The following is a 14774-nucleotide window of genomic DNA, read 5'->3' as shown; positions in this document are numbered from 1 at the left end:
TCTCTTCCAACCTGGTTATTCTGTGATTCTGTGATTCTGTGATAACCTGTGGCTCAAGATGAATTTGGCATTCATGTAGCACTACAAACACAAGTACATATACACATAGACACATATCAAACGAGCGGCTTCGAGAAGTTACCCATGGGTTGTTTGGGGTTTTTCTGTTTGATTGCATTTTGCTGGGAAGTTATTTTGGTTGGCTTTCTTTTTTTTTATGTATGTGTAGCATCTTTCTTCCTCCTGCACGTGAAAACTCCTAACATCTCTGATTCCTTTCGTTCTGCTTTTGACACCAGTAATTAACTTCACTGGTATTTCCTGTGTCCCTGCTGCCCTATGGGTCATTATTTAGCAAAAGCTCTCAAAGCTTGTCTCTCATTCAAACTTCTTTAAATAAATACTACAATATAGCACAATTATTATTATATATCATTAGTATTATAATAGTGTCAAAAAATTGTGGGTACATTACCTTAAAATCACTTTTCTATAACCACTCCTTGGTGGAATATTTCATAGTAGAAAAGCTGTGCTGTGAGTCAAAAGGGTGCAACAGTAGAGTAGGTGTAGCCGCAAATCTTAGTAAATAGACTCATAAAATTCTAGAAATAGCCTCTGGCATACTAAGTATTTTAATATCAAAATGTTGTTTAGTCCTCGTGTGGCATTTTGTTTTATGATGTGTGATAGTTTTCTGTCATCTGATATTGGGGCTTAATTCCTTTGCTTCTCAGAATACCAAAAAGACCTGAAAGAAGAGGGGTGGGGAGACAGGGTGTGGGACAATAACTGCAAACAGGTAACAAGGATCTGCAAAGATTCTCTCGAAATGTGATTAACAGGGGAGAACAAGGCAATTTACTTAGAATCATAGAATAGTTTGCATTGGAAGGGACCTTAAAGCCCATCCAGTCCCACCCCTGCCACACCTCCCACTGGATCAGGGGCTCCAAGCCCCATCCAACCTGGCCTTGAACACCTCCAGGGATGGGGCAGCCACAGCTTCCCTGGGCAACCTGCACCAGTGCCTACTTCCACAAATCAACATGGTTTAGATTGTTATTAATCCCAGAATAAACCTCTAGGCTCATCCAGTCCCTTTCCTGTAGTGCAGCCACCCCAGAGGAGTTCACACAGAGGCAGATACCTGCAGTAACTCCATCTGCTCCTGTGGTGGAAGCAAAGTTAACACATGGAAACAAGGCTTTTCTTTCCTTTATAAACATTTAGAACAGTGTCATATTCCTTCTCTACCTCACAGTTTGCTTCCCTTGTTTTCACCATGGGCCATGTAGCCAACTCAGCCCTTTAGATTGACTTTAAAGTCAATGCTCAGGTGGAGTCAGCTGTGAAATTATAACATGTGAATATAATTATAAACAGGAACGGCAGCACTGCTCCTGTTTATCATCATTTCGAGTAGGATTTGCAGCTGTCACTGAGAGACTCCCTGACAGACGTGTACCAGGAGCTGTAGTACGAAGATTCCAGGCATCTTTATTTGAGTGATGGTTATAGCACTGCTTTAATTCTGTGAAGCTGAATAAGCTAACAACATTCATTCTTATAATCACTCACTGGTCTTCTGTTGATGTACAGTCAGTAGTTTTAGTCTGATTCCCAGTAGAAAAGTGCATTCACATAAAGACTGCTATCAAATTCAGTAGCAATTAATGTTCTTGTTATGAATCACAGCACAGAAACGAATAACTTGGACTCTCGTTTGTCCTTCCCAAGAGATGATCCCACAAGATCAAGAGTAGGATGTTTTAGAGATGTCTGTATGTGCATTTGGTGTTGATGGTGCCGTCTTACAGATTTATTCTGGAGACAGCCCCCACAGGAGGGAGAAATAGGTAATGGGTATTTTACTGCCTGTACACTTCTTGTTAAATTGTCTTCATTTTTTCACTTAGCACCTGCCTCACTGAGTACTCATCATCTGCTACTGAGCCATCTGATGTACAACAGATGTTAAGCACTTAGTGAGGCAGAGAAGGAGGTAAAAGTGTCATATCATGATTAAAGACTTGATACAGCTATTATATAGGGTGACCATACTGCTTTGTTCTTACATTTAATGTTACAGGGTATTGAACAGGAGTGAGCACATGTTTTGGATTAAACTTGCAACTGCTATTGTTCAAAGAAGTTAATTTTCTTTTGAAAGTAAAATTATTTCATTAAAAAAATAGACTGCAAAATACTTTAAATACACTTAAAAATGAAGAATTGGCGAGCATTTCGTAAAGAGATAATGCAGTGCAACTTCACGTAGAATTATTTCACCTAGCAAAACACTTAAGATTTATGTTTCTCATTAAGAAGATTCTCATCAGAAACTTGGCTCATGTAGCTAATACATCACCTTTCACAGGATTATCCTATTTTTTTATCATGCTTGTGTAAATATGAGATCATATGGCATGCTTTCCTTACCCAGTAAGTATTGCAGCTGAAAGCACAGCAGACAACTTCTCAGTGCATCCTCTGCAACAGAAGGTTCACGCAGAAGAGCCTCGTCATCCAGCAATAGCAGGCTGATATTCTTGGAGTATACCTGGCAAAGGGTGGATTGTAAGAAGGTGGAGGTGAAGCTGTTATTAAACCATAATTAGTTAACAATTCATTTCCCAGTATATTTTAAGAATTGAGAAGATTTATGGAACATTGTCACACACAACTAGGTAGATTCGTATCGATATACATGATCAAACAAGTTCAGTAGGGATGGAGGGACATGTCCATCCACACAAGGGACGTGGTTCACAAGAAACTGTTTGCAGTAAAAGGTGAGGCAGAGACCTCAGTAGAGGTTTCTGGAGAGCCAGTCAAGGGGTGTGATCTGTGGGGATCATGTGGCTTGTTGTCCTACAAGTCAGAGTAGGGTCTTGATGGGCTGTTTCCTATGAAGACAACAGGTATTCAACTCACAGGACAAACAATAATGTTATGTTTTCGTAGCAATTCCGTCTTGGGCTTAGTACTGCTTTTGTAACTTCAGGCTGCTTTTGAAATGTTGATTTAAATCACTAAATATTAAGAAACAAAAAAAGTTTTAAGAAAATTCTAAAGACTTTCTAGGGAGCTGTAATTCATGATATAATTTGCTAAGAAGTATCCTCTTCTTACTGCATATTTTGTTTCATTAAATTAAATATTAATTTGTCTCTAAAGTAAAGTTATGATTTCAAGTATATGATTCACTAAAATAGCTTTTCATTATGGCTTATAAAATAATTTTGCATGATAGTGAAGGCATAGATATTTCATGGGTCCCATTTTGATTTGAAGCTCATTGAAGTAACAGGGAAGATTCTTGCTGCTGTTACTAGGTTTGGAAGTCAGCAGTTCTGTATCTCTTTGGAAAACCAACACATCCGGCCAATAAATTTTCTAAATCAAATAATAATGCTTACAGTGTCATTAAAAGAATAATTGGAGAGCTCTTTCAATCCTCCCTCAGAAGCTAATTGTCTTAATTTATTATTCATTTCTATAAACAAGAGGCAAATGGTCAAGATAGGCAGCTTTTTTTCCTAACCCTCCATTAACACAATTAGAATATAACTGATTAAATAAAACCGGTTAAAGGTAAAGGAACACTGGGAATATATGCTGAACAATGTGGTGGAGAATGAAGTACCAAGAATTTATCACACCTGAAGAGAAGAATAAAAGTATACTGAATTTTGAACAAAGCATCTTTAATGTGTACTTGAGGGGCTTGAAGTCAGAATTTCAGATTCTGTCCCTGTCATAGCAAAGAGTGTTTCTTACAGGCTTCTACAGACCTCACTTACCAGGGTAACTTTAAAAAGCAAAAAACAGGGAATAATGGGAAAATATAATAAAGTCCAATGACAGAGTTAACAAACATTTTTCTTTCTGGCATCAGACTAAGAAGTGGATCTTGATATGTCAACTGGTGAATAATGGAAGGAAGGAATCAGGAGTGGTATATTCAAGTTTGTACAAAGTACTTAGACAACCAAGCACTAGTTCAGCCACATAACTTTGAAAATTAAAGAATAATTAGACCTAATGTAGTAGAAAAAGGAAAGCTAATCATAGAATCATTTAAGTTGGAAAAAGACCTTTAAGATTATCAAGTCCAACTGTAATCGTAGCACTGCCACTAAACCATGGCCGCAGGCACCACATCCACACAGCTTTTAAACCCTTGCAGAGATGGAGACTCCACCACTGCCCTGGGCAGCCTCTGCCAGTGCCCGACAACCCTTTCAATGGAGAAATTGTATGGAGGGTAGCTATCCTCCGCCCACCTGTTCTCACTAGTCTCTGTCCATCACAAGCACCCCAGGCTACTCCCACCACATCTCTATGACTTCAAGAGGTCATAGGATTGCAACTGTCCATGCCCTCTGCCTGTTTCCTGCGCTGTTTGTATCCAGGCACTTGAGATGGGTCCCTGGCTATACTGCTTTCTGGTAAGAGTGTTTTTCCCTAGATTCCCGTAGTCCTCCAGCCCCAGGCTGACATTGCTTGAAGCCCTTCTCACAGGGTCATCAGTCTGTTGACCAAGATGTTACCTGTTATTTTCTCTGGAACCCCAAATCTCCCCAGGCGTCATACAGCCTCAAAGAGCATCCATTGGCTGTAAAAGCCTAAGCCCTGCCTGTATGATTGTTGACCTTGGGGAGGCATCTGCTTCTCAACAAGCCTTTCCCCTTGACTGCAGGGTCCTCTATCTTCTATTTCTAAGAGAAAAAGAAAGCATTCAGAATGATATTCCAATGTAAATTTATCTAATTAAGGATGAGTGCCTTAAAAAAGTAGGTGCTGCTGACATTTTATGTACTTTCACTTAATTTACTTCATTTACTTGAGTGAAAGCAATAAATTTACAGAGAGTAAAACATTCCTTAATGGCAACATTTTTCTTTTAAAAAAGTAGTTAAGCAAGGCAATTTATTTTATTTTTTTAAAAAAGAATTTATGTTTTTAAACTGATCGATGACATGCAAGTATAAATAGAACTTCTTGAAATCTTGCTCATTAAAATCATGTAAAAAAATCAAGATAAGGTAAAAAAATATTAGAAAGTTATTGTCTTGAACTTTATTTGGAGTAATGAGAAAACATCTTCCTCCCTAAAATTCTTGGTCTCCTTGCAGCTGCTAATGATTAAATATATAGTTGTTTCAATGAGCTAAATACAAAGTTACAAACTGATAACTAAGTTTTGGAAAGCAAAATTAATTGTGCGGCTGTGTAATTTCATGCAGGCCTTCAGACTGCTTCTTCCATCCCCTAAAAAAGGAGTAAGAAAATAGCCTTATTAAAACTAAAAGGAACAAAAAAAATTACATTAAAGATTTTGCTTCTCATAATAATGTACTGACATTAGATCATTTAGGGAAAAAAAGAGTTTTAAAGACTACGAATGGAGAAAAGAGGAACCTAAACAAAATTAACCCTTGACAGTAAATTAGTTTTGTTGGTTTAAGTAGGCTTAGTCCCACAATAAATAATTCTCCTTATCCAACAGTGCCCTCTTCCTCACCAGGTCTCCCTCTTTCTGTTGCCTTTGTGGACCAAGAGGATTCCTACCAACATCTGCTAATCTAACATAGTCATGTGGCTTTCCTTGGCTTTGGAGCTCAGGCACTGTTAGCTTTCTTTGGACTGGACTATGTCACGCGAACATATTCTTAGATGCTACAAAATATACAGGACAGTTGATGTTTTCTGAGAGTGAGGCTAGCAGATTTAGTCTCTGTGTTTCACACTTTGTGATATACGGAAAATATTTACCCTAAGTCTTCAAATGTTTTTGCTCTGCTGAGATGAATACAGAACCCCAGCTGTAAGCTCAGAGTTGGTCTGTGCAAAATGAAGTTTTCTGGAAATGTACTCCTAATATATAACAGAAATTTCCAAAGGCATGGATTTCTATTCACAGGAGAAGGGAGAAGAGGAAGGGGATGCTAAAATTCCCATTTGCAACCCTGATCCATATCAGCCATTGAAGCGCTCAACCTTGATTGAGTAGTCATGCGATGCCAAAAGGTTTCTACCTTACAGGCAGAAAACTTGGGAGATTAAAAAGAAAATTACATATTCTTGAAATCTGCCTAGTTATCTGTCCAAGATAACAAATTAAAAGAAGGTAACAACTTCATGAAGGCTGTTGTGAAGCAAATGGCACAACCAAAAGAAAAGTAAAACCCCCAGATTTCCATATTACACACCCAGCAGATTTTGGAACTCAGTATCAGCTCTTACATGAGCATAGAGACCCATAAAGAGTTAGGAAAAAGCTGTAATGAAAAATATTTGAAAGGTTAGTTTTGATGCTTTGGACAAGGATCTTTTCTGTTTTGATTGCTGTGATGCATCATAGAGGTGGTAGCAATAAGATAGACAATGTGAGACCTAGCCTGGCTGGAAAGCTTATTCTGCAATGGGAAAGAGGATCTTAATACACCCCAACTGTGGTTCCCAGGAGTTGTCAGGACGACCTCAGTAAGTACAGATTACTCACAAAACAACCCAGAGTACAGGAACATCCTGTTCTACTTAGGAGAGCAATAGCTTTAATGATCTACTCACTTTTGGAGTAACTTTTATATTGTGACATTGACCTTGCTTGTAGAATGGACATTATGATTTTTAATAAGGAAATTAAGGAATAAACTTGCCAAAGTATTTTTGCTTAATGCTGACTTCCAAATAAGCACAATGAAGAATGGTGTTTGGGCACTCATGTCATAGATGTTATTATATTTGCTTATACTTCTAGAAAATGTTAATAGTCTGTGTGTGAGTGCGTGTGTGTGTTTAAACACACGACTGCCCAAAAAAAAACATGATTCCCACTCCCAGCTAAAAAAAGCAAAAGGAAAAAGATTAAACAAAGTCACCAGGGTATACACTGATATAATTTTGCTGATATTTCATGTTTCTAAGGAATCAGACTTTGAGATTTTTAGCTGTAGTAGTTATTATATAGACAGAAAAAAACCCCCAAATTTAAGATTTCTGAAGTATTAAGTTCTCAAGAAAGATTCAGATGTGACTTAAAAAGTAAATCACTGGTGAATGAGGTTCTTGCCTTTTCGTTTTGAAACAATTACATGAAAAGGGAAGAACCCTTGCAAGCATCGTCATTCATGTGGTAACAATAGATCTGAGTCTGCAGCAGCCAAAACAAGTTCTTCAAACTGTGCATTACTGCGATTATTAAGAACTAAAAAATAAGGACAAAGAAATTAGATAATTTTTCTCTTGACTACTTCCATCTAACTCTATTGTTCCTATTGTCTCTCTTCTAGCAGCTGTGCCTCAGCAGCCTAAAATGTTGGTTTCAGTGCCTGATTTCTCAGTGTGATGTAGGACAAACTGTTGCTTTTAGTGAAATCAAAGTGAGATGACAAGAAGACTGTTAAAGTGATCTTTTAATTTAATCTCCAAAGATGAAAAGTAAACACAGCATGCTCATGTGTGGCTTCCTGTAGGGATATTCTTGTGCTGGAAGACATTTGAAGAATCTGTTTAGTGCAGTGCGGGGTCCTGTTTGCTATTCTTGGAAAGCATTTTGGCTCACTGTCTATAAATCAGAGAAGCTCCAACCAGTTATAACGAAGCTCATGAGCTAACAAAAATCGTCATAATGAAGGAGTTAAATGTTACAATTATGCACAGTTAGATACATACAAGGATCTCCCTGATGAATTATGAGGAAAAATAATCTAAACTGCGTGGGATTTTAAGATATTGACCTTAAGATTCACATTTTCAATATAGGATGGGAGATGATGTGATTGAGAGCAGCCATGAGGAGAAGGATGTGGGGGTGCTGATTAATGAGAAGCTCGACATGAGCTGGTGATGTGCGTGCACAGCCAACCGTGTGCTGGGCTGCACCAAAAGCAGCGTGGCCAGCAGGGCGAGGAAGGGGATTCTGCCCCTCTGTTCCCCTCTTGTGAGATCTCATCTGGAGTATGGTGTTGAGTTCTGGAGTCCTCAACATAAGAAAGATATGGAGCTGCTGGAACAGGTCCAGAGGAGGCTACAAGGATGATCAGAGGGCTGGAGAACCTCCCATCCGAGGGCAGGCTGAGAGAGTTGGGGTTGTTCAGCCTGGAGAAGAGAAGGCTCCAAGGAGACCTTAGAGCGACCTTCCAGTACCTGAAGGGGCTACAAGAAAGCTGAGGAGGGACTGTTCACAAAGGCTTGTAATGATAGGATGAGGAGCAATGGGTATAAACTGGAGAGGGGCAGATTTAGACTAGACAGAAGGAGGAATTTCTTCCCCATGAGAGTGGTGAGGCGCTAGCCTAGGTTGCCCAGGTTAGCTGTGGCTGCCCCATCCCTGGAGGTGTTCAAGGCCAGGTTGGATGGGCCTTGGGCAGCCTGATCCAGTGGGAGGTGTCCCTGCCCATGGCAGGGGGCTTGGAACTGGGTGATCTTTATGGTCCCTTCCAACCCAAACTATTCTATGATTCTAAGTCAGTTACAGAAAAATGCTGTTAGGCTGCCTTGACAGAGATACAGTGAGAACAAGTGCATCAGCCAAATGTTCCTGTTGTGCCTGTGAGTTTATAAGGAAACTCTGGTGATTTTGCATTGTTAGAAGGCTATTTATACATGTATTCATCTGACAGCAGATGCTATCATCTGACTTTAGTGCCTTACTCTGCTACTGAAAACAGCTTTATTTTTCTCTTTCTGATAAAAAATAACAAGGTTGTGTTTATTGTGTACAGGTCTCTCCTTGTGTTAAAATGACTTATTTTAATGTTGCAGATCTTCCAACTACTGGCTCAACCGCATCCAGTCCTTTCTCTACTGCAATGAAAACGGCCTCCTGGGAAGCTTTTCTGAAGAGACTCACACGTGCACTTGCCCCAATGACCAGGTTGCCTGCCATGGGTTCCTTCCCTGCACAGTTGGAGATGGCTCTGCCTGCCTGAGCTGTGCTCCTGACAATCGCACCCGCTGTGGAAGCTGCAACACCGGCTACATGCTGAGCCAAGGGGTTTGCAAGCCGGAGGTGGCAGAAGCGACAGAGCACTACATTGGCTTTGAGACCGACCTTCAAGATCTAGAAATGAAGTATTTATTGCAGAAGATGGACCGGAGAATTGAGGTCCATGCCATTTTCATCAGCAATGACATGCGTCTCAACAGCTGGTTTGATCCTTCTTGGCGCAAGCGGATGCTCCTTACCCTTAAGAGTAACAAGTACAAGTCAAGCCTGGTCCATATGATACTGGGCCTCTCTCTTCAAATCTGCCTAACTAAAAACAGCACCTTAGAGCCTGTTCTTGCTGTTTATGTCAACCCTTTTGGGGGCAGCCACTCTGAGAGCTGGTTTATGCCTGTGAATGAGAACAATTTCCCGGACTGGGAGCGGACTAAACTGGACTTACCCCTTCAGTGTTATAACTGGACACTGACTCTGGGCAACAAGTGGAAGACATTTTTTGAAACTGTACACATCTATTTGAGGAGTCGAATAAAGTCAAATGGTCCAAATGGCAATGAGAGCATCTACTATGAACCCCTGGAATTTATTGATCCCTCCAGAAATCTGGGCTACATGAAAATCAATAACATCCAAGTGTTTGGCTACAGCATGCACTTCGACCCAGAAGCAATTCGAGACTTGATTTTGCAGTTGGACTACCCCTATACTCAGGGATCACAGGACTCAGCACTTCTGCAGTTGTTAGAGATACGGGATCGTGTAAATAAACTCTCTCCACCTGGTCAGCGTCGCCTAGACCTCTTCTCTTGCTTGCTCCGTCATAGACTCAAACTGTCTACCAGTGAAGTGGTGAGGATTCAATCTGCTTTGCAGGCCTTTAATGCCAAATTGCCAAACACAGTGGATTATGACACAACCAAATTATGTAGTTAACCATAAATGTGAAGCACAACAGAAAACCTTGAAGGAGTTTTTACAGTGCTTTTGTGGAACAGTTTATGTTTGGAAGAGTAAATTTAAATTGTCTTTTCAATATCTGTCTTATATCAGTCAATACTGTTGGATGGCAATTTACACACATGAACTCGCTGACAATGAATATATATTATACCTGCAGTTTTGGTTTATGAATGAAATAAATACTGACACCATTCTAGAAGACATTCTACTTTTTACAATAAATTTCATTTGTAATTTTATATGTTCCGTGGCAATGCTTTTGTGCATTACATCCTCTAGAGGGAACATAGAAGGATACCAATAAAATTTTGTAGTTGAACACTTATTAAAAAGAAATGCTGTGGGATTATTTTTTCTTACACAAAAGTAATAACTTTGATACACTTTTGTGTGCACTGAACACAGAGGGTGTAGGTAAAGAGGAGGTCACTCAAGATTTTAACAGGAACTGTAGAAAAGTCAAAGCCATGGAATATTTCTGTCCTTAGGATGTGGATCTAAATGTTGATGCTGAGCTAAAGTGACAACTGTAATGATGCTTTACTTGCTTTACCTGAGACTTCCCTAAGATGTGCCCTTTTCAAGGTGCTGAACATGACACACCAACAGAGTGATATCCCATAGTTTAGGCTGGACAGGAGGTCAGTGTTGAAGATGCACAGTAATGAAGGGTTGCATTAGCTCACAGGAGAGAGGCAAGAGCCTGTCGTTGCAACTGATATTCTGACACAAAACAAACAACCTTGCCCAGCCAAAGCACTTTTTGATAGTCTCCATAATCCTTTGCTTTGCATATTTACAGAAAGACTTAAGCATGTGTATACATTACCTCCTCCCAAACACACACTATAATATTTATCTAGAATTGCCTTTTTTGAACTATTTACCTAAATATCATCCATGCTGATAAGATTCAAATTAATTTAAAAAAAATCCCTGACAAAGCAAGTGTTTAGTATGTGAATATGATTTTCATTGATACAGATAATATCCTTTCAGTGCAAGATTTTTCAGTTTTGAAAAATATACGCTTTTACAGATACATTACGGGTACCGAAATCTAGTTAATAGAGCTGAAAGTGCAAATAAATATGTCATTATCAACTAACGAAAATAATTAAATGGGCATGACTATGGATCAGAATTAGGCACTTGGGTATTTTACATGTTTTTCTGTGTACAGATATCACTTGTTAAGTGAACTATAACCCTGGGTTGCAGAGCAGATAATGCCCACAGAGGCTTGTGTGGGTTTCTGAGACGGTCTAGGTTTACAAAGTTGGCAGTGTGGCCGCACCACATACTACACGGCTCTGGAACATAGAATGCCTGGAGGAGCAGGAGTCATAATTTCTGCTTCTCTTCACCAAGCCTACAACACTGATGTGTGAATTATGATTAAGGAAACAGTTTTACCTCCCAAAAATGGTGCAGATGTTTCCTTCCCTGCAGATTATTTCTGGGATGATAATGTGCATCCAGGATGATCAGTGTCTCTTGTGCATGTGCTTACATATTCCTCTTAATTTTATGGTATATTTTGGTCCAACGTATGAGTATATGAAAGAGAAATACAGCTAAATGACAACGCAAGGAACAATAGCCGATGCAGGGTTGTCTACTCTCTGGACACAGCCTCTCTACTTCTTGCATGTCTGCCTATGATCTCTTTTTCAACACTGATTGAGCAGAGAAGAGGTTAAAACCACCTGGAAGGCAAAGATGGTTTCGGTCTGAGAACAATAGTTCCCTAAGAAGGTCTAATCCAGAGCATGGCCACCTTCTGAAAGCATTACAAGAGCTTTCTCTTTTTTTTAAAAAAAAAAAAAAGCGTTTTATCATTTGTCAGCTGACATGAAAGTGGAAGGAGGAGAGGGTTAAAACAAAACTAGGTATGTGCCTATCGAACTATGACTCTTTTGTGAGGAAAGGAGGAAGAACAAAGAATCTCTGAAGTCCCTTTAGGATCTCATCACAGGTGCATAACTCCCTCTAAGAGCATTTAGATACACCAGACTTAAATGCAACAGGAGGCAAGAAATACAAAGACTAGGTACAATCACTTAGCATGAATGGGACACAAGAAAATTTGCCAAAATTAGTTTTGAACACAAAATTTTGTCTTACATTTTTTCCTTGCTCTCAGCAAAGAAGAAACTTTACACACTCGTTGTCCATAAAAGAATAACGAAAAATAATTGATACTATAAATGCATAGTTCTTTTAAATGTACTTTTTATTGACCTCCCCCATCCTTTCATCTCTGTTACTCACTGTATCAGTTATGTATTAGGATGTAACTCCTATGCCTGCAAAATTAAGGCATTGTAACATGAGAGAAAATAATCATCATGTGAGTTAGATTTCCAGATAATTTTAAATAACTATACGTCTTGTGTATAATCATAAATTTTCCAAGTAAGTCCTTCCTTACAACAACAAAGAAAATCCCAACCTCCAGACTAATAAAACATAATTAAAACTATTTCCAGGAGGAGATGGTGATATATGATGTATACATCTTGCTCAATGAACACTATTAATTCAGCCAGTTCTGTTTGCAGAAGCTGAAAACAGTTCATATTCTGTTCTAACAGGGTAACAAACTTATCACAGCATTTAGTAACAATGTAAATTGCTTTGGTTCCACTAAGTATGTTTTTAAAAGACATGCCATAGACTACAAAGTACTTCTACAGTCTATCAGTGATCTGGAAATTATCTCTTCTTTCAAACTGGGCCTGTCCCACTGACGTTCAATGAATTTTATTTCTCCATTTCTGTCCAACGCTTAAAATTTCACTACCAAAATCAGCATTTCTTGAGGGGACTAGTTTGACAGCATTAGAAATGAAAGATTTTGTTTAACAGCAGGACAACAATGCTGTGTGGTTGCACAAAATGGGAAATACCAATTCTTAGTTAAAAGTTTTATCTGGTCCACTGATCACATTAAAGTCTCTAGCCAACCGGAATTTAGTTACAAACATGGAAAACTACGAAGCATTTATTTTCATGCATTATTTCTCAGCTTTTAACAGTTTAAGAGATCAAAATGGACAAATGCAACCGATTTTGATTGAAAATAAATCAGTGTTATTTCTAGTGAGTCTTAGATTAAATTGAATATATTAACAATAGCTTTTTTTCTCTTATCAGAAAAAGCAATGTAATCCCTGTCATATTTCATTATTAGAATAAGATGGGGTAATTTTATCACTTCAGTTCATCCCAGATATATTTGAAATTTTTTATGTATTTATTAAAGTAGCTGGATTACAATCACACAGACAGAGAATAAAGTTGGTAAAAGCTAGAACATAAAGATCTCAGCTACACGGAGCAGTAATCTCCCTGCAAGTCCAGATATTTGACTTTAAGGTTAATAGATGCCATTTCCACCTAAGGACTCTAGGAACAAGAAGGTGAACTTGCTTTGTGAGCAAGCTCTTTGTGACACTGATAGGAGGTAACACGTTTCAGATCACTGATGCCATCCATGGAGGCATTCACCTGGGAAACTTAAGACATCTAAAATTAGGGTTTTAAGAGAGAAGCATAAGCTTTTTCCATTTCCAGAAAAGCTCTGGAAGAAGATTCAGGCATCACAATAGCCTATGCCTGTCCACCAACTATGCAAAGATCCCAGGCTCCTAACCTAAGTTCAATATTAAAAGTTGGGCAGCGTGAATAACCAAGACATGCACAGAAATGGGCAGAAGTCCTAAGGCTGTTATTCACGCAAAATCTGTTGAGCCTAGGACAATTCCCCAGGAAAATCAATGATATAAGTAAGAGACTGGGGGGTAGGGGAAGAAAAAAAAGATGAAAGAAAAGATCAGTCATCGAAAGAGGCAGTTATTAAAAAAAAAGCAGTAAGAAATTAATGCAGACCATATTTGGCCATTGCATGATCATGCAGGAAGCTGCTTTGGTCAATGCACTGACATTCAGCAAGGTGTGATGTAGCTTAACCACTGCAGAATCAGGCCTTCTGGAGGTATCAGGGAAGACTTTATAGTGACCTTCCAGTACCCAGAGAGGGCCTCCAAGAAAGCTGAGGAGAGACTGCAAAGGCCTGTAGTGATAGGACAAGGGGCAATGGGTATAAACTGGAGAGGGGCAGATTTACACTAGACAGAAGGAGGAATTTCTTTACTATGAGAGTGGTGAGACCCTTTTCCAGATTGCCCAGGGAAGCTGTGGCTGCCCCATCCCTGGAGGTGTTCAAGGCCAGGTTGGATGGGGCTTGGGCAGCCTGACCTAGTAGGGGTTGGAACTGGGTGATCTTTAAGGTCCCTTCCAACCCAAACTATTCTATGATTCTATTTCTAAAATACTAGGAGAAAATGTAAAATCTGCCTATGAAATATGATGTTTGTATTTACAACTGAGTTTCCTGTGGTAAGTTCTGTGAAATTTCCCTAAATCAAGTTAAACTTGGGAATATCAGCCTGCCTCATAAATCACCAGTCTGAACGAGGCATGCTTCAAGTGATGCACGTTGGAGTTAGGAGCATGAGGATAAATTTGATGACATGAAATGAGCCTGCAGATCTGGATAAAACTGTGAATAGGCACTTTTTATGCCTTGCAGAGACAACTACAAACGAAGCCTGTTTTTGTAAAATACAGGATGAGGTGTCCGCATGTGAAAGCCACACTGCTGTGGCCTCACCTGATCTAGTTGCAGGGGGCAACTATAGAACAGTATGAATGCAGCCCCTTCATCTTAACAAGTTTGTCACAGGGGTAAGAACGAGATCTTGTTTCTCCTTAAAATATTATTACCTATTCATAATGTAAAGCTCCACTGTATGACTGTACAAGACTTCATATACAATCCATTAGACAT

At 39.2% G+C, this 14774-nt stretch overlaps 1 protein-coding gene across 1 annotated transcript in view; it reads left to right on the top strand.

The window, feature by feature from the left end:
* Positions 1 to 10243, top strand: part of BRINP3 (BMP/retinoic acid inducible neural specific 3) — a 190643-nt gene extending 180400 nt beyond the window's left edge. The window contains exon 7 of the mRNA XM_069862362.1: positions 8776 to 10243. Within this exon, the coding sequence (XP_069718463.1) occupies positions 8776 to 9892 (1117 nt within the window). The 3' untranslated portion in view covers positions 9893 to 10243. The remainder of the gene's footprint in view (positions 1 to 8775) is intronic.
* Positions 10244 to 14774: the final 4531 nt, after the last annotated feature.

The sequence above is a fragment of the Phaenicophaeus curvirostris genome, chromosome 8 (assembly GCF_032191515.1).
Source record: "Phaenicophaeus curvirostris isolate KB17595 chromosome 8, BPBGC_Pcur_1.0, whole genome shotgun sequence".
NCBI classification, from domain to species: domain Eukaryota; kingdom Metazoa; phylum Chordata; class Aves; order Cuculiformes; family Cuculidae; genus Phaenicophaeus; species Phaenicophaeus curvirostris.
This window is presented reverse-complemented; position numbering and strand designations above follow the sequence as displayed.